We start from the raw sequence: 25,172 nt of genomic DNA, 5'->3' as shown, positions 1-25,172 counted from the left end.
ATGGCTTTCTCAGGGTATATGCCCAGTAGTGGGACTGCTGGGTCGTATGGTAGTTCCATTTTTAGATTTTTAAGGAACCTCCATACTCTTCTCCATAGTGGCTATATCAATTTACATTCCCACCAACAGTGCAAGAGGGTTCCCTTTTCTCCACACCCTCTCCAGCATTTATTCTTTGTAGATTTTTTGATGATGACCATTCTGACTGGTGTGAGATGATACCTCATTGTAGCTTTGATTTGCATTTCTGTAATGATTAGTGACGTTGAGCATCCTTTCATGTGTTTGTTGGCAATCTGTATATCTTTGGAGAAATGTCTATGTAGGTCTTCTGCCCATTTTTGCATTGGGTTGTTTGCTTTTTTGATATGGAGCTGCATGAGCTGCTTGTAAATTTTGGAGATTAACCCTTTGTCGGTTGCTTCATTTGCAAATATTTTCTCCCATTTTCTCCCATGTTCCTCGCTCTGCTATATTTTGGAAGAGTTTGAGAAGGATACGTGTTAGCTCTTCTCTAAATGTTTGATAGAATTCGCCTGTGAAGCTATCTGGTCCTGGGCTTTTGTTTGTTGGAAGATTTTTAATCACAGTTTCAATTTCAGTGCTTGTGATTGGTCTGTTTATATTTTCTAGTCCTTCCTGGTTCAGTCTCGGAAGGTTGTGCTTTTCTAAGAAGTTGTCCATTTCTTGCAGGTTGTCCATTTTATTGACATATAGTTGCCTGTAGTAATCTCTCATGATCCTTTGTATTTCTGCAGTGTCAGTTGTTACTTCTCCTTTTTTATTTCTAATTCTATTGTTTTGAGTCTTCTCCCTTTTTTTCTTGATGAGTCTGGCTAATGGTTATTATCAATTTTGTTTACCTTCTCAAAGAACCAGCTTTTAGTTTTATTGATCTTTGCTATCATTTCCTTCTTTTTTTTCCCATTTATTCCTGATCTGAGCTTCATGATTTCTTCTGCTAACTTTGGGTTTTTTTGTTCTCCTTTCTCTAATGGCTTTAGGTATAAGGTTAGGTTGTTTATTTAAGATGTTTCTTGTTTCTTGAGGTAGGAGTGTATTGCTATAAACTTCCCTCTTAGAACTGCTTTTGCTGTATCTCATAGGTTTTGAGTTAACATGTTTTCATTGTCATTTGTTCCTAGGTATTTTTTGATTTCCTCTTTGATTTTTCAGTGATCTCTTGGTTATTTAGTAGTACATTGTTTAGCCGCCATGTGTTTGTATTTTTTACATATTTTTTTCCAGTAATTGATATGTAGTCTCATAGGTTTGTGGTCGGAAAAGATAGTTGATACAATTTCAATTTTCTTAAATTTACCAATGCTTGATTTGTGACCCAAGATATGATCTATCCTGGAAAATGTTCCATGAGCACTTGAGAAGAAAGTGTATTCTGTTGTTTTTGGATGACATGTCCTATAAATATCAATTAATTCCATCTTGTTTAATGTATCGTTTAAAGATTGTGTTTCCTTATTTATTTTCAGGTTGGATGATCTGTCCAAAGGAGAAAGTTGGGTGTTAAAGTTCCCTACCATGATTGTGTAACTGTCGATTTCCCCTTTTATGGCTGTTAGCACTTGCCTTATGTATTGAGATGCTCCTATGTTGGGTGCATAAATATTTACAATTGTTATATCTTCTTCTTGGATTGATCCGTTGATCATTATGTAGTGTCCTTCTTTGTCTCTTGTAATAGTCTTTATTTTAAAGTCTATTTTGTCTGATATAAGAATTACTACTCCTGCTTTCTTTTGATTTCCATTTGCATGTAATATCTTTGTCCATCCCCTCACTTTCAGTCTGTATGTGTACCTAGGTCTGAAGTGGGTTTCTTGTAGACAGCATATGTATGGGTCTTTGTTTTGTATCCATTCAGCCAGTCTGTGTCTTTTGGTTGGAGCATTTAATCCATTTGCATTTAAGGTAGTTATCAATAAGTATGGTCCTATTACCATTTTCTAAATTGTTTTGGGTTTATTATTGTAGGTCTTTTCCTTCTCTTGTGTTTCCAGCCTAGAGAACTTCCTTTAGCATTTGTTGTAAAGCTGGTTTGGTGGTGCTGAATTCTCTTAGCTTTTGTTTGTCTGTAAAGGTTTTGATTTCTCCATCGAATCTGAATGAGATCATTCCTGGATAGAGTAATCTTTGTTTTAGGGTTTTGCCTTTCATCACTTTAAATATGTCTTGCCATTCCCTTCTGGCTTGCAGAGTTTCTGCTGAAAGATCAGCTGTTAACCTTATGGGGATTCCCTTGTATGTTATTTCTTGTTTTTCCCTTGCTGCTTTTAATATTTTTTCTTTGTGTTTAATTTTTGACAGTTTGATTAATATGTGTCTCGGCGTGTTTCTCCTTGGATTTATCCTGTAAGGGACTCTCTATGCTTCCTGGACTTGATTGACTATTTCCTTTCCCATATTAGGGAAATTTTCAACTATAATCTCTTAAAATATTTTCTCAGTCCCTTTCTTTTTCTCTTCCTCTTCTGGGCCCCCTATAATTTGAATTTTGGTGTGTTTCATGTTGTCCCAGAGGTCTCTGAGACTGTCCTCATTTCTTTTCATTCCTTTTTCTTCATTCTGCACTGCAGTAGTTATTTCCACTATTTTATGTTCCAGGTCACTTATCCGTTCTTCTGCCTCAGTTATTCTGCCATTGATTCCTTCTAGAGAATTTTTAATTTCATTTATTGTGTTGTTCATCGTTGTTTGTTTGTTCTTTAGTTCTTCTAGGTCCTTGTTAAAAGTTTCTTGTATTTTCTTCATTCTGTCCAAGATTTTGGATCATCTTTGCTATCATTATTCTGAATTCTTTTTCAGGTACATTGCCTATTTCCTCTTCATTTGTTTGGTGGGTTTTTACCTTGCTCCTTCATCTGCTGTATGTTTCTCTTTCTTCTCATTTTGCTTAACTTACTGTGGTTGGGGTCTCCTTTTCACAGGCTGCAGGTTCGTAGTTCCCACTGTTTTTGGTGTCTGCCCCCAGTGGGTAATGTTGGTTCAGTGGGCTGTGTAGGCTTCCTGGTGGAGGGGACTGGTGCCTGTGTTCTGGTGGATGAGGGTGGATCTTGTCTTTCTGGTGGGCAGGGCAGCATCCGGTGGTATGTTTTGGGGTGTCTGTGACCTTATTATGATTTTAGGCAGCCTATCTTCTAATGGGTGGGGTTGTGTTTCTGTCTTGCTAGGTGGTTGGTGTAGGTTCTCCAGCACTGTAGCTTGCTGGTCTTTGAGTGGAGCTGGGTCTTAGCATTGAGATGGAGATCTGTGGGAGAGCTCTCGCTGTTTAATCTTACATGGAGCCGGGAGGTCTCTGTTGGACCAATGTCCTAAACTTGGCTCTCCCACCTCAGAGGCACAGACCTGACACCTGGCCAGAGCACGAGACCCCTGTCAGCCACATGGGTCAGAAGAAAAAGGAGAAAGAAAGAAAGAAAGAGAGAGAGAGAGAGAGAGCGAGAGGGAGGAAGGGAAATAAAATAAAGTTATTAAAATAAAAAATTTAAAAAATTATTAAAAATTAAAAAAATATTGAAAACTAATAAAAAAAAAGAAAAAAGAGAGCAAGCAAACCAAAAATCAAATCCACCAATGATAACAAGGGCTAAAAAAGTATACTAAAAAAAAAAACAAACAGAAAAACGGACAGACAGAACTGTTGGACAAATGGTAAAAGCAAAGCTATACAGACAAAATCACACAAGGTCCATCTCCTCAACTTTGGGATGATTCGTCTTCTGTTCAGGTATTCCAGAGATGCAGGGTCCATCAAGTTGATTGTGGAGATTTAATCTGCTGCTCCTGAGGCTGCTGGGAGAGATTTCCCTTTCTCTTCCTTGTTCGCACAGCTCCTGGGGTTCAGCTTTGGATTTGGCCCTGCCTCTGCGTGTAGGTCGCCGGTGGGCGTCTGTTCTTCGCTGAGGCAGGACAGGGTTAAAGTAGCATCTGATTAGGGGGCTTTGGCTCACTCAGGCCAAGGGGAGGGAAGGGTACGGAATGCGGGGGCCAGCCTGCGGCGGCAGAGGCCACAATGACGTTACAACAGCCTGAGGCGCGCTGTGTGTTCTCCCGGGGAAGTTGTCCCTGGGTCACGGGACTGGCAGTGGCTGCACAGGCTCCTGGGAGGGGAGGTGTGGATAGTGACCTGTGCTTGCACACAGGCTTCTTGGTGGCTGCAGCAGTAGCCTTAGCATCTCATGCCTGTCTCTTGTGTCCACGCTGATAGCAGCGGCTCGCACCTGTCTCTGGAGCTCGCTTAGGCGGTACTCTGAATCCCCTCTCCTTGCGCACCCCGAAACAGTGGTCTCTTGCCTCTTATCCAATTCCAGACTTTTTGCCGACTACCTCCTGGCTAACTGTGGCGCACTAGCCCCGTTCAGGCTGTGTTCATGCAGCCATCCTCAGTCCTCTCCCTGGGATCTGACCTGGGAAGCCGAAGCCTCAGCTCTCAGCCCCCACCCACTGAGAGCAGACAAGCCTCTCAGGCTGGTGAGTGCTGATTGGCACTGATCCTCTGTGCGGGAATCTCTCCTCTTTGCTCTTTGCACCCCGTTGCTGTGCTCTCCTCCAAAGCTTCCCTGCTGCCACCCCCATCTCCGCCAGTGAAGGGGCTTCCTATTGTGTGGAAACCTTTCCTCCTTCACAGCTCCCTCCCAGAGGTGTTGGTCCCATCCTAATTCTTTTGTCTCTGTTTTTTCATTTTTCTTTTGCCATAGTCAGGTATGTGGGGGAGTTTCTTGCGATTTGGGAAGTCTGAGGTCTTCTGCCAGCGTTCTGTAGGTTTTCTGTAGGAGTTGTTCCACATGTAGATGTATTTCTGATGTATTTGTGAGGTGGAAGGTGATCTCCATGTCTTATTCCTCCACCATCTTGAAGGTCTCTGAAGGATTCTCTTTAATAATTCTATAGGGAAGTTCTGCTCGTGATGGATTATCTGTTTTTGTTTGAGAAAGTCTTAATTTTCCGTCTTTTTGAAGGAGAATTGCCTGGATATTGAACTACTGAAAGTCTTCTTTAAGTACTTTGAATAAGTCATTGCACTTTCTTCTGGCTTCATATTTCTGATGAGAAATCAGCTGTTATTCCTGTTGAGGATTTCTGGTACCTACTGAATCATTTAACTTTTGCTGCTTTCAAGATTCTCTCTTCATCTTTGTCTTTGAACCGTCTGTTTACAATGTGTGTGATTTGGAGTTATTGGAGTTTGTTGGATGTATAGATTGTTTTCCTTTAAATTTCAGACATTTTTATCCATCATTTCTGCAAACATTCTTTCTGGCCGTTTCTCCTCTACTTTAAGGCTCCCATTATATCTATGTTGCTGTGCTTGATGGTTTCCTACAAGTCTCTGAGACTATTCATTTTTCTTTTTTCTTTCTGTACCTCAGACTGGATAATCTCAATTGACAAATTTTCAGGTTCATTTATTCTTTCTTCTGCTATCTTATATCTACTCTTGAGTTTCTCTAGTGAATTTTTCATTTGTTTTGTACTTTTCAACTCTAAAATCTCTATTTTTTAAAATAATGTCTATCTATTGATATTCCTTATTTGATGAGGCGTCTTTGCCACATCGACATACTTTTCTTTAGATCTTTAGATGCGTTTTCCTTTAGTCCTTTGTACATATTTATAATAGATGATTTAAAGCTCTTGTTTAGTAAGCCCAGCTTCTGGGCTTCCTCAAGGACATTTTCTGCTGACTGCCTTTTCCTCCATGTATGGGTTATACCCTTGTTTCTTTACATGTCATAATTTTTGTTGAAAACTGGACATTTTAAATAATATAATATGGAACTGTGTAAATCAGACTTCTTCTATTTCCCAGAGTTTATTGTTTTCTTGCTGTTGTTGTTGCTTTTTGTTTGTTTATTTACTTTACTGAGGCAATGTCTATATTCTGTAAAGTCTATGTTCTTTGTTGTGTGTGGCCACTGAAGTCTCTGCTCAGTTAGCTTCATGGCCCTCTAATGACAGGGCTTATATTTCCTTAAATGCTTTGAACCAGTGAGTCCCCCAGTCTTTGCTGAGTATCTCTATTGCTGAGTATGTTGGGACATGCTTTCTATGCCCTGCAGGTAATGTGCAACTCTTAGTCTTCACTTCCAACATTTTCAAAGCCTCAAGATCAACCAGAGGTGAGAGATTAGGGCTTCCTTAAGTAATTTCTGGGTATGCTTGTAGCCCTGCATGTGTGCATGACCTTCTAAATTGCCAAGAATGTATCACAGCTTGTCAAAGACAGCCCCCCAACACACAGACACACAGACACACAGACACACACACACACACACACACAGTTCTCCAGCTTTGCCTTTTAAGTGTTTTGGTCACTTATTGTTTGCTCCAACTGGCACTGCCTCAGGCATCCCTGATAAACAATAGCTGCTTTTTTTTTTTCTGACAAATGCCTTGCAGGTAAAGGATGTTTGTTGTGACTAAGCTCTGATTCAAGTCAAATAAAGAGAAGCTCTGTGAATGGGGGTTGACAATTCCTTATGCTAGGGCTTTTGGGTAGCTTTATACCTGATTTCCTACAGTGGCTGTAGGGCTGCTAGTTTTCATGGCTACCATGATTGTAAGGGTCTTGGTTGTCAAGGCTATAGCAGACCCGAGTAGAGGAGATTGGGAATAAAGTATGTTAAAACACCACAATATCACTGTTTTTACCAAAATTCAGCTATTTTTCTTGAATAAATGCTCCTCAGATTGTTGCAAACTTCTGGTTAATTTCTAGGTCTCTAAAAAGTTGATTTTGACAGTTTTTGTTGGTGTTCTCATTGCTTTTATGGAGGGCTGACCTTTTGTTTGTTTCACATCTGATTTATTTATCTTTCTCTATGATACAAGTAGAGATATAGGCATAAAAATATATTGATGAAACATTTGAAGTTGCTTACATTCAGACGCTTTACCACTAAATATTTTAGGGTAAATCTCCTAAGAACAAGGACATTCTCCTATATAAATTTAATACAATTCCCCCACACAATAAATTTAGCATTTATACAACAATACTGTCTAATTTAGGGCTCATAGTAAATATTCACCATTTGTTACAATAATTTTTTAATTATAATTGACATACAATATTATATTAGTTTCTGGTGTATAACATAGTGTTTCAATATTTTTATACATTATGAAATGATCACCAGGATAAGTCTAGTTACCGTCTGTCACCATATGGAGTTATTATAATATTATTGACTATATTCCCTATGCTGTACATTAATTCCATTACTTATTTACTTAATAGCTGGAAGTTTGTACCTCTTAATCCCCTTCACCCACTTTGTCCACCCCCCCCACACACACCGCCTCCCCTCTGGCAACCACCAGTTTATTTCTGTATCTATGTGTCTCTATTTTGTTCATTTGTTTTGTTTTCTTTATGGTATTTTTCCTTCTGTATCTGACTTATTTCACTTAGCATAATACCCTCTAGGTACATCCATGTTGTTGCAAATGGCAATATTGTATTCTTTTTTATGGCTGAGTAATATCCCTGTGTGTATGTGTGTGGGGATATGTTTGTGTGTATCACACCTTCTTTATGCATTCATCTATTGATGGATATTTAGGTTGCTTTCATATCTTGCTATTGTAAATAGTGCTGCAATGAACATGGTACATATATCTTTTCTTTTTTTAAAATATTTATTTATTTATTTATATTTATTTATTTGTGGCTGTGTTGGGTCTTCGTTGCTGTGCATGGCTTTCTCTAGTTATGACGGGGGGGCTACTCTTTGTTGTGGTGCACAGGCTTCTCATTGCAGTGGCTTTTCTTGTTGTGGAGCACGGGCTCTAGACGCTCAGGCTTCAGTAGCTGTGGCACGTGGGCTCAGTAGTTGTGGCTTGCAGACTCCAGAACACAGGCTCAGTAGTTGTGGCGCACGGGCTTAGTTGCTCCGATCTTCCTGGATCAGGGCTCGAACCTGTGTCCCCTGCATTGGCAGGAGGATTCTTAACAACTGCGCCACCAGGGAAGTCCCCATATACCTTTTCAAATTAGTATTTTCTTTTTTTTCAGATAAATACCCAGGAGTGGAATTGCTGGATCCTATAACTGGTTCTATTTTAGTTCTTTGAGGAACCCTCGATATACTGTTTTCCATAATGGCTGCACCAGTTGACATTCCCACCAACAGTGTGTGAGAGTTCCCTTTTTTCCATATCTTCACCAACACTTGTTTCTTGTCTTTTTGGTAATAACCATTCTGTCTTGTGTGAGGTGGTATCTCATTGTGGTCTTGATTTGCATTTCCCTGACAATTAGTGATGTTGAACATCTTTTCATGTGCCTGTTGGCCATCTGTATATCTTCTTTGGAAAAATATCTATTCAGCTTCTCTGTGGAGGGGCTGATTTTGGAGATATTTACTCTACTATTATGAAAATACTTTTTCTGTGTATGTCGTAATCTTTAAAATTGTGTTTTTGCAGACTAGCATATTCTGTTTTGCTTTTTTATCCAGTCTAATAATTTCTGCCTTCTAGTTATAATACTTAAGATATTTACATTCATGTAATTATCCATATGATTGGTTTAAGCCAGCCAGTTTGCTATTTATTTTATATTTGTTCCATCGGATTTTCTTTAACCCCTCTTTTGATGCCTTCTTTATGGAACTTTCCATGGTATTCCTTTAAAGAATGGCAGAATTTATAGAACTGTGGCTAAGGAAAAATGTCATGTCTTCTTAAATATACTACAAATTGGAAAGAGACTCAGTATTTTCCAGTGAGGACAGTTAGAGCTGTGCTGTCCGATAGAAGTATAATTTGAGCCAAGGATATAATTTAAAAATTTCCCCTAGCTACATTAAATAATTAAAAGAAGTGATAAAATTAATTTTAACAGTAATTTTATTTAAGTCAGTATAAGTATTATCCTTCAACATGTAATTAGTGTAAAAGTTGTTAATGAGTTTTTTTACACTTGTTTTGTAAACATTCTTTAAAATATTTTTGAGCAAGTCTTCAAAAGTCTTCAAAATCTTGTATTTTACATTAACTGTCCATCTCAATTTGGACCAGCCTCATCTGTAGGCATAACACAGACTTAGAGGTACTCTTAACAGGTTTGGTTTAAATGAGGCAGAATAGAAAATGAAGCTGATGGACAGAATGAGATTTCTGAGGGCCTTGATTTTAATAATCAATAGTGAATTATTAGGACAAAAGGAGAAAATAGAATAAGGGGAAGATGGAGTCAAAATAGCTAGCATAGAAAATAATCTTAACTGCTGTATACAGAGGGACATGAAGTCTTAGTCATTTATTCAGTGCAATAGTCTATATTAAGATGGTAGATGATAGTGGTTTTCATTCTAATAATAACTATAGTATTTATTTATTTATTTATTTTTATACATTTATTTTTATTTATTTATTTATTTTTGGCTATGTTAGGTCTTTGTTGCTGTGCGTGGGCTTTCTCTAGTTGTGGCGAGTGGGGCCTACTCCTCTTTGCAGTGCATGGGCTTCTCATTGCAGTGGTTTCTCTTGTTGCAGAGCACGGTCTCTAGGCGTGCAGGCTTCAGTAGTGGTGCACGGGCTTAGTTGCTCTGCGGCATGTGGGATCTTCCTGGACCAGGGCCCGAACCCGTATCCCCTTCATTGGCAGGTGGATTCTTAACCTCTGCGTCACCAGGGAAGCCCACTAGTATTTATTTAAAGCACTGTCAGGCACTGTTCTAAGTACTTTGAATGTATTGTATTGACTCATTTATTGTGTGACTTTAAGTAAGTTAATCATCTTCACTTTATTGGGTCTCTGTTGTTTCCCTATATAAAAAATTCGAAGCTGTACTAGATAATTTCTAAGCTGCTTCTTAATATGGAAAGTCTGTGTTTTGGGGTACATTGATGAGGAAATTAGAGTTTCTGTTCTCAGGGAATTTATAATCAAATAAAATAGGTGAGGTGTACCCACTTCATTAAAATGCATAGAGACAATAATTAGGGCCTTAAGAGAACTATAAAATGCTGTGAGAATTTAAAACTATTTACTTGACTATAATAAATTCACAATAAATGTTTGAATTAGATTGAATTGAATAGTGACAGTTGGTGAATCAAGAGAAGTTTTGTGTATGGGATGGCAGTTAATGTAAGCCTTGGGAGGCAGAAGTAGATGAGGAGGAGATGGCATGGAGTAGAAATGAGCAGTAACCCAGATAATGGAAGAATGCGAGGCAAGAAAGTAATGTGTGCGTTCAGAAAACAATAACAAATATACTTTGATTGTATTTTTAGGAGGTGTCAAGTAATATTGCTATATGATAAGTTGGATTCAAATCTTAGAGCATCTTCAATAGCCTACTAAGGGTATGGTTGATCACTGACAATGAAATATGGCAGGAACTGGAGAGACTGTGCTGTGTATTTTTTAGAAACCCTACATCTTATGCCTATACCTTGTGTCGGTCCTGAGAATAGTTAAGTGCAGTTTTATATTTAAAAAATATTTCATTGGGCTAGAAACTTACAGTTCACTTGCTTAGAAGGTTTGTCATATTTCTTTTGATGAGGGTGTATATGGGCTGCGACTTAGGGTGATACAGGTCAGATTTGTGCTTTTTTTGGTATTTTTTTTTGTCCTCTAGTATTGTGCTTTATTTCTGCTGAGTCTTAATCCTTTGTGATTAAATGATGCTGAATAAGTTTATGTCAGCATTCTACATAAAGTGGGAGCCTGAGGCTTACTGTTTAAAACTATTAGTGTCTGTCCCAAGAGCCAGTACATAGAGCACAAATAACCAAGTGGAAAATCATAGATTTCTCAGAGAGATGGAAGTTATAAAGGCATTTCATTTAACTCTGTAAATACTAGAATCTCTCTTTTTTTTTCTTAACTTGTGCATATTTTTATTAGCTTAGCAGACTAGTGTTTTTATGTAATGTTTGGTAAGTTATTTTAGTACAGTAGTTCAGGGAATTCATGAAGCAGTCACGTTCATCTGTCTAATTTCTTTCAGGTAACTTGCCCAGGAGTGGTGCTGAAAGACAAGGAGGACATCTATCTTAGCATCTGTGTGTTTGGCCAATACAAAAAGACACAATGTGTCCCAGCCAGTTTTCCACTGGTCTTCAATGCCAGAATGGTGTTTGAAAAGGTGAGTTCAAATATCCAATCAAATGTTAACCAATAAAAAATCAAAGTGGTTCCAAATTTTGAATAACACATATTACTGTTGTTGACTATGCACTTTGATTTAATTCAGAAGGAGATTTGTAACTTAAATCTGGAAGATTGAAAATAAATATGCATTATATTACACATTGAATCAGTTGCCTCTTTTTCGTGATGGATCAGTTTACTTCTAAAATTGTCTTAGTGGTCTTCATGTAAAATATAGCACCTTGAATTCTAAGTAATCATTTTCATAGAAGAGATGGGGGAGATATTAATAGGTAAGAATAGGTCATATTTTGCTTATGACTGTCATGTGGTGCTTCTTTCTATAAGTCTCTTTTCTTTTTTCCCCCCTGAATCTGGTGCTTTGGAGTAATTATTACCAATTGTATTTCTCACTTTTTCCTTTCCTTCTCTCCTTGTCTACTTCCCTCTTTCCTTCCTTCCTTCCCTCCTTTCTTCCTTTCCTCTTTCCCTCCTTCCTTCCTTTTTCTCCATCCTCTTCTCCACAGATAATTACTGAGTACCTGCTCTGTTCCATGCACTGTTCTAGGCACTGGGTAAAAAAAACAAACATGCTCCCCTCTTGGAGCTTTCATTGTAATAGGTGAAACAGACAATAATCAAGTAAGTAGTAAGTGTCATGAAGAGAATAAAGGGAGGGTAAGGGGACAGAAGGATTAGGGGGATTCTTTATTTTAAAGGGTGGTCAGAGACGGCAATAACATTGAAACTGAGCCTGAATTATGAGACAATATCAGTTATTTAAAGGTCTAGGGTAAAAGCATTCTAAGCAGAGGAACAGAAAGTATAAAGGTGTCTTGTTGGTAATAAGCTTGATGAGCTGGAGGAACACCAAGGAGGCAAGTATGACCGTGGTAACAAAGGGAGGACTGCCAGCAGATCAAATTGGAGAGGGAGGCAGAGCCAGATGTAATTTTTGTTTGTTGGTAAAATCTTGTGTAGTGATCATGGGAAGCAGAGAGGAAGTGACAGTTCTCAATAATGTCAGAAGTTTCTTTGGTTGGGAAAGGAATATTTTGGGAATGAGAAGGAAAACACAAAAACTATTTCATATATGTCTTCCTTTTACGTTCTCTTCTCTATCCTGCTTCCCTCTGCCTTCTCTCACTGTAGGTGTTCCCTGAAGCAGTAGACCCTGGAGATGTGGTTGCACAGCTTGAATGTAAGTTTTTAACTTTTAATTTCTGATTCTAAGAGATTTTAGAATCATGCTCTTTAATCTTGAGTTAGATAAAAGTCAAAAAGGGTCAAACAAGAACTTCAAAAATCTTGAGGTGAGAAGTTTTTTACACTTTTTAGAATTTTGGAATATACCTGGAAATAATAAAAACTACGTGTGCTGCAGAGAGATGGGGGATTTTTCCTTTTTCTGTGTTTGATCTGTGAATAACAAAAAGACTTATCTGAACTATTTATTGATTAAAATGATATGAGCTGTTAATGATGTAAAAACTGAGATTCATGTTAGGTGGGACTTTGCCCTGCAAACAAAAATATGTCTTTAATCTCACTGTATTGCAAATCAAGAGAGTAAATAATAGAAGATTGAAGTAATAGTAGCTTAAAATATATATGCTTTTGCATTTTGTATTATATGCAATATGTTAATAAATTATTTGAAAGTGATGTATTCAAGGCTGTGGTTAACAGTAAATTCTTCAAAGTACTAGGGATCAACTATAAAAAGATCCAGTTTTTTGTGAGAGCAGCAATGCAAAGGTATACGTTTGGGAATACGTTATTTGAGCTCTGAGTATGAAATGAAAAGCTCTGTTATTTATCCTTGTAATCAGAAAGGGATTAGGGATTACCATAGTGGTCTAATATATAATTGTGGCTCAAAACGCCAACAATATTGAGCATCATCAATGTCAACTGTCCCTTCCATACCTTTTGCACCCCGTTGGGACTCTAGCAATATAGAAACATGCAGCCTGGAACCATGCTAGATAGAATCTGGGCATATGGGTAGAAATAGGGCTGGCTCATTGTTTTACCTTCAGGGAGTTAATAGTTTAAAGAACTCTTTATGGCTAATGTCAATATCGTATTTATTTTTTATAGCTGTTCTTGCACTTGGTATTCTGTCTTCCACTATGGCAGACTAGTGAGGTGGCAACTTGGTGCCAGTGCGTAATGACTTTTAATTTTCTTGAACATCTTGTTCAGTATCTGGGAAATTGCGTATCTTAGGAAATATGAAGATAATTATTTCCCTTATCATTCTGAAATTCTTTTGTTAAAAAACATAATTTTTCCTATGTTATTTGAAAGTTAGGGTCTCTAAGAGTACTTGGTGGTTATTATTAGGTGGAATCTTTCTTGTCTTGATTTCCCTGATTCAGTTTTTCTCTTAGGTTTCCTCCTTCATCACTGACAGTCCACTTTTTGGTATCTTTCTCAAATTCCTCTGGCTTCACTTCTCTGATCTCTTTTGACTTAGTTTCTACTCTCTCCTTATATGATATTCTCCAAAGACTTGGCTTCATGTTTTACCTATCTTCTGATGGCTTCCACAGCAGTCTTTATCCCTGATCTCTCTTGTAAGCTTTGGCCCCTTTTCTTTTACTTTTAATTTCCTCTCAGCTTTGCAGTTTTTTGTTGTCCCCTAACCTTATTAATATGAAAAATTAAAACTATACTAAAAGTGGAAAAGATGGAATGATGAAGTCTCATATACCTGTCAGCTTCAACAGTTTTTTTGACATTTTGCCCATTGTATTATATGTTTACCCTGCCACTTAAAAAAATGTTGGAATATTTAAAAGCAAATTCTATACATACATTATTTCACTGCAAATATTCTGGCATGACCTCTAATTGATAAAGGCTTTTTTGAAAAAAATATGACCACTATATTGGTATCATACCTAACAAAATTAATATTAATTCCTTAATAACATCGAATACTTAGTCATTATGCAAGTTTCTCCAATTGCCACCACAATGTCTTTATACAGTTTGTTTGTTAAAAATCAGGATCCCTGGGCTTCCCTGGTGGCGCAGTGGTTGAGAGTCCGCCTGCCGATGCAGGGGACACGGGTTAGTGCCCCGATCCGGGAAGATCCCACGTGCCGTGGAGCGACTGGGCCCGTGAGCCATGGCCGCTGAGCCTGCGCGTCCGGAGCTTGTGCTCCGCAACGGGAGAGGCCGCAGCGGTGAGAGGCCTGCGTACCGCAAAAAAAAAAAAAAAAAAAAATCAGGATCCCATCAAGGCGTGGTTCACATACGTATGTGGCTGTTCAGCTCTTCAGTTTATTTTTTTCTGTAGTAGTGTCCCTCACTTTTTTTTTTCCTAATGCCGTGAATTTGTTAGAAAAATCAGGTCCTTTAGAATGTCCTACAGTTTGGATTTGGCTGCTGCTGCTTCAAAGTGTTGTTTAGCTTATTCATCACTTATGTTACGTAAACTGAAAACTAGACCTAAAGGTTTGGTTCGATTCAGGCTTATTTTGTTTTTTTGGCAAGAATCCTTCATAATTGGTGCTCTGTACTTATTATTGCATCATATCAAGTGGCATATAATGTCTGATTGTCTTAAGTTTAGTGATATTAAGATTTATCTTTTGCCTCCAGGCAGCATCAGCCTGATTCCTCCATGATAAACCTCCTCTACCGCCTTTCATCGAACAGCTTCAGCATTCCTTGAGACCACTCTTTTCATTAGGGGTTACCAAATGTGATTTTTCTAATACTGTTAATTTTTTCTGTATGTGTTAGCTGGAATTCTTCTCTAACAGATATTTTCCTTATCAGCAATGTGATGACCCTGAAATACTGTTCTTGTAGGAAAGGTAGTGTCATCTTTCCTTTCCTTACTTTAATAGCTTTAGTGAGGTATAACTTACATATCACAAAATTTACCCATTGTAACTGTAGTTAAGTGATTTCTAGAAAATATATATAGTTGTGAGCCGTCATCACAATCCAATTTAGCATGTTTCCATCACCCCAAAAGTTCTGACGCCTGCTTGTACTCAGTCTCTATGCCCACTTCCAGTCCCCACAACCACTGATCTATTTTCTATCTTTGTATATTTTTCTTTTCTAGAAATTTTATATAAGTGGGTTCTTATAACATTTAGTCCTTTGTGCCTGGCTTCTTTTACTTGGAATAATGTTTTTGAGGTTTGTTCATGTTGTTCTACATATTAGTAGTTCATTCCTTTTTATTTATGAATAATATTCATCTTGTATGGAATTTTTTTTCCCCTTCCATTCACCATTTGATGAACATTTGGATTGTTTCAAGTTTTTGGCTATTATGAGCAATGTTGCTGTGAGTATATGGATACATGCTGGGTTGTATCCTAAGTATATGTTTAACTTTTTAAGAAACTGTCAGCCTGTTTTCTAAAGTTACTGTACCATTTTACATTACCACCAGCAACATATGAAGATTTTCCATATCATCCCCAAGACTTGATATTGTTAGTCTTTTTGGAATATATAGATGTGTAGTGGTATCTCAATGTATTTTTTTGCTTGTTTGTTTGGTTTCGGTTTTGTTTTTGTTTTGCGGTACGCGGGCCTCTCACTGTTGTGGCCTCTCCCGTTGGCGGAGCACAGGCTCCGGGCGCACAGGCTCAGCGGCCATGGCTCACGGGCCCAGCCCCTCCGCGGCATGCGGGATCCTCCCGGACCGGGGCACGAACCCATGTACCCTGCATCGGCAGGCGGACTCCCAACCACTGCGCCACCAGGGAAGCCCTCTCCATGTATTTTTAATTTGCCTTTTAATACTAATAATGTTGAGCATCTTTCCAAGTGCAGATGAGCTATTCATGTAGCTTTTTCTTATAAAATGCTTGTGCAAATATTTTGCCCATTTTTGAACTGGGTAGTTTGTCTTCTTACTGAATTGTAAGGTTTTTTTTGTTTTTAAAAATATTCTAAATATAAGTTCTTCATCAGATATATGATTAGTAAATATTTTCTTCCAGTCTGTGGCTTATTTTTTTCATTCTTTTAATGGGGTGTTCTGAAGAACAAAAGTTATAAAGTCCAGGTTATCAATTTTGTTCTTTTATGTATCATGTTTTTGATGAAGTCTTTGCCTTACCCAAGGTCACAAAAATTTTCTCTTTTCTTCTACAAATTTTATAGTTTTATCCCTTAAATTTAGGCCAATGGTCCACTTTGAGTTAATTTTTGTGTATGTTGAGAGGTAAGGATCTATTTTTTCTTTGGTAGATGGTACAAATGCTCAAGGAGATTCAAAGACCCCCTTAATTGGGCAGTCTGATAAATGGTCAGATACTTGAGTAACCTCAGATAAAATGCTTAGAACAGTCCCTTGCACACAGTAAACACTTAAAATGTCCCTTGTTTATTTTTATTCGTGGTGTGTTATTATTATTACTCTTATTATTGGGGAACTGCCAAGTTCCATTCATACCATATCTGCACCCCAGAATCACCAAGCTTCTAGGGAAATAAATATTTATGATATATAAATATAAAGTGATATTAAGGGCCAATGACATTAAAAGCCATATAGGGCTATTTTACATTCATAGGGAAGGCATTCTCTTTAGGGAAATGGTTTTAATCCTGGAATCTACCAGACTAAAATTAATTATGACTAAAGCCATTTCCTGGGAACCATTTTTAGGCAAGAAAGAGAATGAAAAGTTTTCTACTTTATAGTCTACTCTATTGAAACTGGAGTTTCTTCCTTTCTCACTGAAGCTTTGTAGATTTTCTTCTACAGGCACACACACACACACACACACACACACACACAAACATACTGTCACACGTACACAGTACACTCGACCCTTGAACAAGGTGGGTTTGAGCTGTGCAGGTCCACTTATACATGGATTTTTTTCAGTAGTAAATACTACAGTACATGATCTGTGGTTGGTTGAACCTGTGGATGCTGAACTGCAGATTCGGAGGAACCATTTATATGGAGGAACTGATATGGAGGGCCGACTATAATCTATGTGCGGATTTCAACTGCAGGAGGATGGTCACCCCTAGCTTCTGCATTGTTCAGGGGTCAGCTACATACGGCCACAAATACACTGCCTGAAAAGCTCTTCCTACAGATACGGATTTGCCTGCTCCCTCTCTCCAAGTCACTCCTCAAATTTATCATAACGAGAGATCTTTTCTCACCAAAGTATTTAAAAATAGCTCCCCCTTTTGGTCAATATCTCAATCTCTATCCCATTATCTTTAAGGTTATTATATCTTCTACACCAGAATACTTTGAGAGTAAAAGAGTGTGTTTTTAGTATTTCCACCAAGACAACATCTGTGAAAAGGGTACTGCTCAGGGCAAATAGGGATGAATGGTCCTCCTGTTTTTCTTCCTAGCACTGATATATTATTTATTTTTTTATTTTCTCTCTCATTAGAGTGATAATTTCATAAGAGCATTGACTTTTCCTTTTTTGTAGCTGTTGTGTGCATATGACAATACTTGACACATACTAGGTATCTGATGTTCAAGGAGTTAAATAAAATCTCATAAATGCATCGTATAACTGCCTCTCATTACTGTTTTCATGAGTGTTGGAACTGTCCTACCGAGAGATACCTGTTTGTAGTATACAATCCTTTGATTAGGAGATGTATTTTGTATTTGAAAATTTGTAATATAATAATAGCTGCTCTGGCTTCATTCTCGTTTGGATAAAGAGAAGATGCGATCTTTATTTATATTGCAGTAGATTACTAGCTGTCCCTATTGTTTTCTCTCGCCTGTAGGGAAAAGTAGCAGTTTCATTATAGCCTCTGCTTTTCAGCTTCTGGAAATTAGTGCTTACCTGGTGTCTGGGGTATTCAGAATGCTTTCAGGTGAAGATTTGAAGGCTGAGAATAAATCCTTCAGTGTCTATAAATGAGAGGGTCCCTGCCTCAGTGGTCAGGAGAGCTTGTAGGACTCAGGATTCATATTTTAAATCCATGATGGCAGATGCATTCCCAGCAGTTCGCCCTTGCAGTTAGGGCAGGTAAATAGGCATTTATTGGAAATTGTTATAGCAATTACTCTTGCTGGTACAGAGTGTTAATGGCATTCTGGCACTCTCTCTCAAGGTGTTTATGGTAGCTTTTGATTTGCTCCATGGGACTAAGATTTCTGGAGTACTGGAGTACCTTTACTTTGTAACTTGGGTTGAAAGTACATGTGAAAATGACAATTTTTACAGAAGGAGGGAAATTGTCATTAGTTATAAGAAAGAGCAACTGTAAAATGGAATTAATTATACTATATGTTCCAGGAGATGTAATTTACATGAACCTATTATTTGGTTTCCAGGAACATTAGTTCTCTAAAAACTTTTCCATTAATAATTTAAGGTCTTTTCTTCTTGAAGTATTTTTGCCAAAATATATATTTTTAAATATAAAAGAGTAGAACAGTGTTTATAGAAACTAGGAAATAGTTTTCTCTTTAGAAGTTAATCTATGTTCTTGTGATAAAATATAAACTAATTAAACCCAAGCAATTACTTTTCAGGCCACTTCTTTACAGTTGAGGAGTTTCAATAACAATTCTACCTGTATTGTTTATTTCATTACTTCACTTTGGCAGTGATTCATTGTGTCAATGGTAGGTTCAGAAGGTATATAGTATATTGACACAAATCTTAAATTTGTTTTCTATTTAAACCCTTTGTTTTTAAACTTTATACTCTTCTTGAGATCACTGATACTTCTGAGACCACTGATACCTTTAGCAAACTTATTGGAATTAAAAACTATATTTGGAAATATATTTTGTTAACAGCTGTGTTTATTTTTCTTCACTGTAATTTGTTCACAGAAATAATACCTGGCAATACTAAACACCCATGTAATATTTTGATTGACGTTTTATTGGCTGTATTCTGCTTGTGTTTGGCCCCTTCCAGAATGATTCTGGCTAGTGTGGGGTACTTTTGTTTTACTTATATCCCTTATAAAAGGGCTATTCCCTTCTTTGGCTTTATTTTTAACCTTTTACTTTCCTTTATGAAATGGTTTTTGTTTTTAATATTTATTTATTTGAAAAGAAAGTGGAACTTTTTCTTCTGTCCAATTTACAAGTACTGAATTTGCAGTGTCAAAGCAAGGCAAGTTCTTCAGACTGGAAAGGGTAAGCACATTGTGCACATGGTGTTAGAACTTTTCACCCAGAGAACTACCAGGCAATTAATTTTATTATTCTGTAGGACTTGCTGTCAGGCAAGGTGCATACATACATACATACGCATATATGTAAATATTAATGTCTTACCTTAAGTCTGGTTTTTAATTATATTGAAATTATATTTTTAATTGGTTATAGAATTATTTTAATTTTCTTCATAGCAGAGTTACATATAGTCTACAGAGCTGATTGCAAACAGCAGTCCTGTAACATCCCTATCCTCCATCATTTCCTACTCCCCTAACGACTGCTTTTCTTTTTTTTAAAATTGTTTTTCTTTGTATTCACCTCCATTGTCTCCAACATGCTTATACTGCATTTGAAACGTTTGATTTTTAAATATTGGACATTATTTCTCCTTTCCCTTATGAAAAATGAGGATTTAAATAGTTTTCATATGTTCTCTCTTTGCTCTCAAAATATATACATGCCCATTTTCTGTCTTTCTCTTCTCTTAATACAGTTATATCATAATTTTAGATTATATTGTTAAGATCATGTAAAAAGTATTATGGCTGAACCATGTGGTATATATACTATCATACTTTTTCTGCAAGGATTTTGTTTTCACTTGAACTAATAATTACTTTCCTTTGCTTAGTTTTATAGTTTTAGTTTTTTTGTTTTGCTTAACTTAACCCCAATTCTCCCTCAGGTATTCACATTATTTTCTCACAGTTTAATGTTCTTTCACTTATGAATCATTTTTGTTTTTTTGCCTAGAGGCCTAAAACTTTTTAATTTATTTTTAAAGTGTAGTAATGTTACTAGAATATGTCCTGAAGTTGCTTTTTATGGCTTGGTACTCTTAGGTACAGTGCATTCTCCTTCATTTGTAGTTTGTAATCTTTTTTCATTTCTGTAAAGTTTCATGAACTATATATACCGTTTAATATTTATTTTCTTTCTTTGCCTTAGTGTTTTTCATCAGGGTCTATGTTGGATATTTTTTGCATGTTTAGTATTTGTTATTTTTACTCGTATTTTAAAATCTTTTTGTTTCTTTTTGATTAAAACAACTTTTTGTTCTTTTATTTCTTTTAAGATACTGTCTGTTGCGATTATTTGCTTTAGTTTAATCTTCGTTTCTGAAACAACTTCCTTCTCTATTTCTGCTTCTTTCCTAAGTTATTACCATCTTTCTTCTGTGTTTTTCTAAATTTGATTTATGTAGTTGCTTAATATCTTATATTACTTCCTTAATTTTCAAGTAGTAGATTATAGTTTTTATTTATTTTGAAAGCATGTCTTTTGGATGCTTTCACTGTAGGAACTTTTTTCTTTTGCTCACTATTATTATCTTTTAAACAAGAACTTGGTATGTGTTTGACTGTGATCCTTTTCTTTGCTCATTCTTAATTTAGATTTTTTCCCGTGAATTCTTAGAAGGAAGCGTGATTTAGGATAATTTTTTATAGCTTCACCAAGCTCCCTTATATAGTGTTCAAAGTATGGTGGCTTGCTTTCTGGAATTTTCTGCCTTTGTTCCATTCCACTTTTGATAGTTTTTTTCTGCTATTGTTTCTTTTTCTGCGTTTTCTCTTTCTACATTTTTATCCTGTTTATTTTGTATTCTGTTCTCTACCGTTTTTCCTGGTTTCTTGTGCTCCATCCTGTCCAGGAGCCCTGGGTGTTCAGTTTCTGTAGTTCTTACAGGCTACCAGACTACTTTACCACCTTTGACCTTACTGTACTCTTTTGAACTCACCTGCTATTGGAATGGACAAACACCCTTCCAATTTCAACTGCTTTTCTCAGATTGATCTACTTCTTCCTACTGAGTACCAGTTGGGTATTTAGAGTAACTCTTCCCAGGCCTTTTATACTCCCTTGCTTTCTTCTGCTTCTCCTGCGTAGATAGATGCTGATACCTCACAGGTTTTGTGGTTGCTGGTGGTTTGTCATCATCTGCTTTATCTTAGGGTTTGTGGAGATATCTTGTCATCTTATTTTATTGTAAATGTCTGTAGTTTTCTGCTGTGCAATTGCTGCATATGTTTTTATGGAAGGGAGGTTTGGAGAGACTTGAAAATTCTAGTCTTCGCTTTTATTTTGTGTTTTTGCTTCTGCCTTTCATATTTCATCAAATTATTGGCCATCTATTCATATTTAAGAATAGAAGACTGAAATGCTTTTGGAAGTTATGTGCCAGAGGTGCCTGGTACCACTAATTGCTAAGTCTGTTGGGGTTCCTCCTGGATGCAGATTGTCAATGTGTACTTTATTGTAGGTGATTTCTCTGGGTCATTTTATTGGAAATTATGTCACTATCTTTTTGTATCTTTTCTCTTCAGCTGGTCATATTCAGTAAAAGAATCATTCACATATTTCTTCTAGAGGCTATATACTTGGCGACCTGTTTATAGAACCTTGTAGTGGAAGAAGCTGTAGTAAAATCTCATTGTATAGCCCAGACTCTTAATCTACCTGTTTTCATATAGTATTACCCCTGCTGTCAGTTGTACCTGCTGTTTCCATTCCAGTGAAGACAACTACTACTACTATTACTTCTCCTCCTCTTTCTCTTCCTCCTAACCCTCTTCTTCCCTCTCCTTCTTCTTCTCCTTTCCCTAATAAACTTCCATTCCCCCCCTCCCTCCCGCCTCTGCTCCAACTCTCTAGAGAATAACTTCCAGTCACCTGCCTGGGAATGGGGAAGGGCAGTTTCCTAGTGGTGTAAATTGGAAGAAGGATCTGGGGTTTGACTGCTTCTTCAACTTTCAGTTATTACTCGGGTTTTTAACCCCACTGATTCTGTCATTTCCAGAGGTACCTAGCACCACCAATTGCTACGTCTCTTAGGAGTTCGTTAGTATAAAATGGTTTGCTTCTCAGCTTTCCTCTCTATTGGCTTAAGATTCTTTCTCCAGGCTGTTAACTCAGTTACCATTTTTGTTCAAACTGTTTTCTCTTTAGTTTTGTCATTGTGAGTTGGTATGTGTGTGTGTTTAATCCTTTTATTCTTTTAGTGAGGGTTCAGAAGGGAACAAAAGCTAATGCATACATTTAACCTACTATCTCTAACTGGAAGCATTCATTTGTAGCTCACTGAAATATTACAGTGTGAATACCTGTGTAACTACAACCTAGGTCAAGAATTAGAACATTGCCAAAACTTCAGAAAGCCTTCCTTATACCACCTCCTAATCTCTATTTCCTCTGTGTTCCACAAAGGAATTTCCATTTTAACGTCTAATATTGTCATTTAGTTTTGCCTGTTTTTGAACACTAAATAAATGGAATTGTAATGTGCAAATTCTTTTGTCCCTGGCTTCTTTTGCTTAGCATTTTGCTGAGAAACTGATTTGTGTTTTGATAACTAATTCATTTATCTTTATTGCTATATAGTATCTTCATTATGTGACTCTACGCCAATTCATTTATTCTGTTATTTACAGATATTAAGGGGCATTTAGGTTATTTCTAGTTTTTGCTGTTATGAATAAAGTTGCTGTGAACATTCTTGATTACATGCCTTGATGTTCATGAGCATGCACACCTATTTGGAATATATATAGAAGTGGAATTGCTGAGTCTTAGGGTCAGTATGAGTAGACAATGCCAAACAGTTTTCCAGTGTTTCTCTATCAGTATACACGCTGCCATTGATGAAAGTTCTGTTCTCCACAGAACCCCTAGAACAGAACCTCTAGTTCTGTTCTCTCTTGCCAACTCCTGGCATTGCCAGACTTTTTCATTTTAGTCATTATGGTGAGTGAACAGTGGTTTCATTTTGCATTTCCGTGACAATAAATGACATCATCGTTTTTGGACATCTTTTTGTATTTGTGTGTGAAATGCTTGTCTTTTGCTCATTTCTCCTTTTGGTTGTTTATTATTTTCTTACTAATTTGTAGGACTTCTCTATATTTTCTAGTTAATAAGCTTTATGTCAGTTATATGTGTTGCAAGTAGCTTCTCACTCTGTGGCTTGCATTTTTAATCCATTAGTGATTCTTGTTCTTTTGGTGAACAAGTTTATTTTTAATATAGTCTGACTTAATAATGTAGTTTGATTTATTAATCTTTTCCTTTATGTTTAGTGCTTTTCTTGGGTCATGTTAAAGAATTTTTTTCCCTACCCCAAGTTATGAAGATATTCTATATAATTTTCTAGAAACCTTATTTCTTTACCATATACATTCAGATTTACAGTCCCCTTGGCTCTTATTTTTATATATGGTATGAAGAAGGGGTAACATTTTATTTTTATTTTATGTATATCTAATTGAGCAATACCATTTGGTGAAGAAACTTTTATTCCCATTGCTCTGTAATGTTTACTTTATCACAAATTAAGTGCCTACATACGTGGATTTTTTAAAATAGATCTTCTATTTTGTTTCATGGTCCTTGCATAAATATTATGCTTTCTTAATTACTGGAGCTTCAGTTTTGGTATCTGGTAGTTTAAGCCCTCCAGGTTTATTCTTTTTTTTTTCACTTTTACTTATTTATTATTTTTTAATTGAAGTATAGTTGATTTACATTGGTGTGCCAGTTCTGCTGTACAGCAGAGGGACTCAGTTCTACACATATATACATTCTTTTTTAAAATATTCTTTTCCATTGTGGTTTAACCCAAGATTTTGAATATAGTTCCCCGTGCTATACGTTAGGACTTGGTTGTTTATCCCAGGTTTATTCTTTTTGAAGATTTTCTTAGCTGTTCTTAGTGTCTAAAGTATACTAATTTTAATCCTTAGTGTACCCTTCAATGATTATTCACATTTGTGTACATCCATAAGCACCATTCATCAAGATAGAGAACACTTCCAGCATCCAAAAAGGTCTCCTTGTGCCTCTACCAGTCACACCCCCCTCAAGATAATCACTATTCTGACCTTTGTCAGCATTGATTACTTTTGTCTGGTTTTGGAATTCATATAAATTAAATCATAAATATGTATTCCTTTGAATATGGCTTTTTTTCACTCAGCCAAATGTCTGTGAGAGTCACCTATGTTGTTGTATTTCAGTAGTTCATTCTTTTTTATTGCTCTTTAGTATTCCATTATGTCAATGTACTGTAATTTATTCATTTCTTGTTAATGAGGATGATTTTTAGTCTTGGCTTATTATGAATATTCTTATAAATATCTTTTGGTAAACATTTATACTAGTTCTCTTGGAGTGGAATTTCTGAGTCATAGAATAGGTGTATACTTAGCTTTTGTTGATACTGCTGAACAGTTCCCTAAAAATAATTGTACAATTCCTTTTGAGTACTGAACATTGTATGTGAAAAATTATAGAAGTAATTGGAGGCATAACATCATGCTGTCGTTCTCCAGGTAGACTTTATGTTTGACTTTTATTTCCCTTCTGTAGGCTGCTAGTGATACTCAGAATCCTCAATCATGTCAATCTAATGTCAGAGATTAAGATGATTTGACGCTGGGTTTCAATCCGTGTACAACACCAGGGTATTTCCAGTTCATCCTTATTCCTATGATGTTGTCTTTTACAGGCTCTATCCAAACTGTGGAGAATTTATGAAGACCTGTCCTTCTTGGTATAGCCCCTGTAGTGATATTTTGCTTCTAGGTCTGTGAGACCATCAAAATCTCAGCTAAGTTTATCCATCCTTCATTTGCCATTTCTGGAATTAGCAGATGCCCTTGGGGAGAAAGCAGCTCCAATGTTTGGCCCATCTCCCTGGCTTTTCTTCTCCTAGAACTTGGCCCTGTAATTCTTCACTGCCGTATTATCTTCTCTGTGCCTTCAAGTGGATTTTAAAAAATAACTTGACCTGATTTTCTTAGTCTTCCTATTAAGATGATTGGTCTGCTTTATGTAAATTGCCATTATTCTGAGGCAGAAATCTGTTCCCCCTTAATATCCTTTCTACCCTCAACC

The 25,172-nt window shown here is 36.7% G+C and overlaps 1 protein-coding gene across 2 annotated transcripts in view; it reads left to right on the top strand.

Annotated features, from left to right (window-relative positions):
* SPATA6 (spermatogenesis associated 6) overlaps positions 1–25,172 on the top strand; it is a 157,810-nt gene that overhangs the window by 12,938 nt on the left and 119,700 nt on the right. For both annotated transcript variants that reach the window (XM_067726066.1, XM_067726065.1), the window contains exons 2-3: positions 10,986–11,123; positions 12,281–12,329. In XM_067726066.1, the coding sequence (XP_067582167.1) occupies positions 10,986–11,123; positions 12,281–12,329 (187 nt within the window). The remainder of the gene's footprint in view (positions 1–10,985; positions 11,124–12,280; positions 12,330–25,172) is intronic.

Source organism: Pseudorca crassidens, chromosome 2 (assembly GCF_039906515.1).
Source record: "Pseudorca crassidens isolate mPseCra1 chromosome 2, mPseCra1.hap1, whole genome shotgun sequence".
Taxonomy (NCBI): Eukaryota; Metazoa; Chordata; class Mammalia; order Artiodactyla; family Delphinidae; genus Pseudorca; species Pseudorca crassidens.
This window is presented reverse-complemented; position numbering and strand designations above follow the sequence as displayed.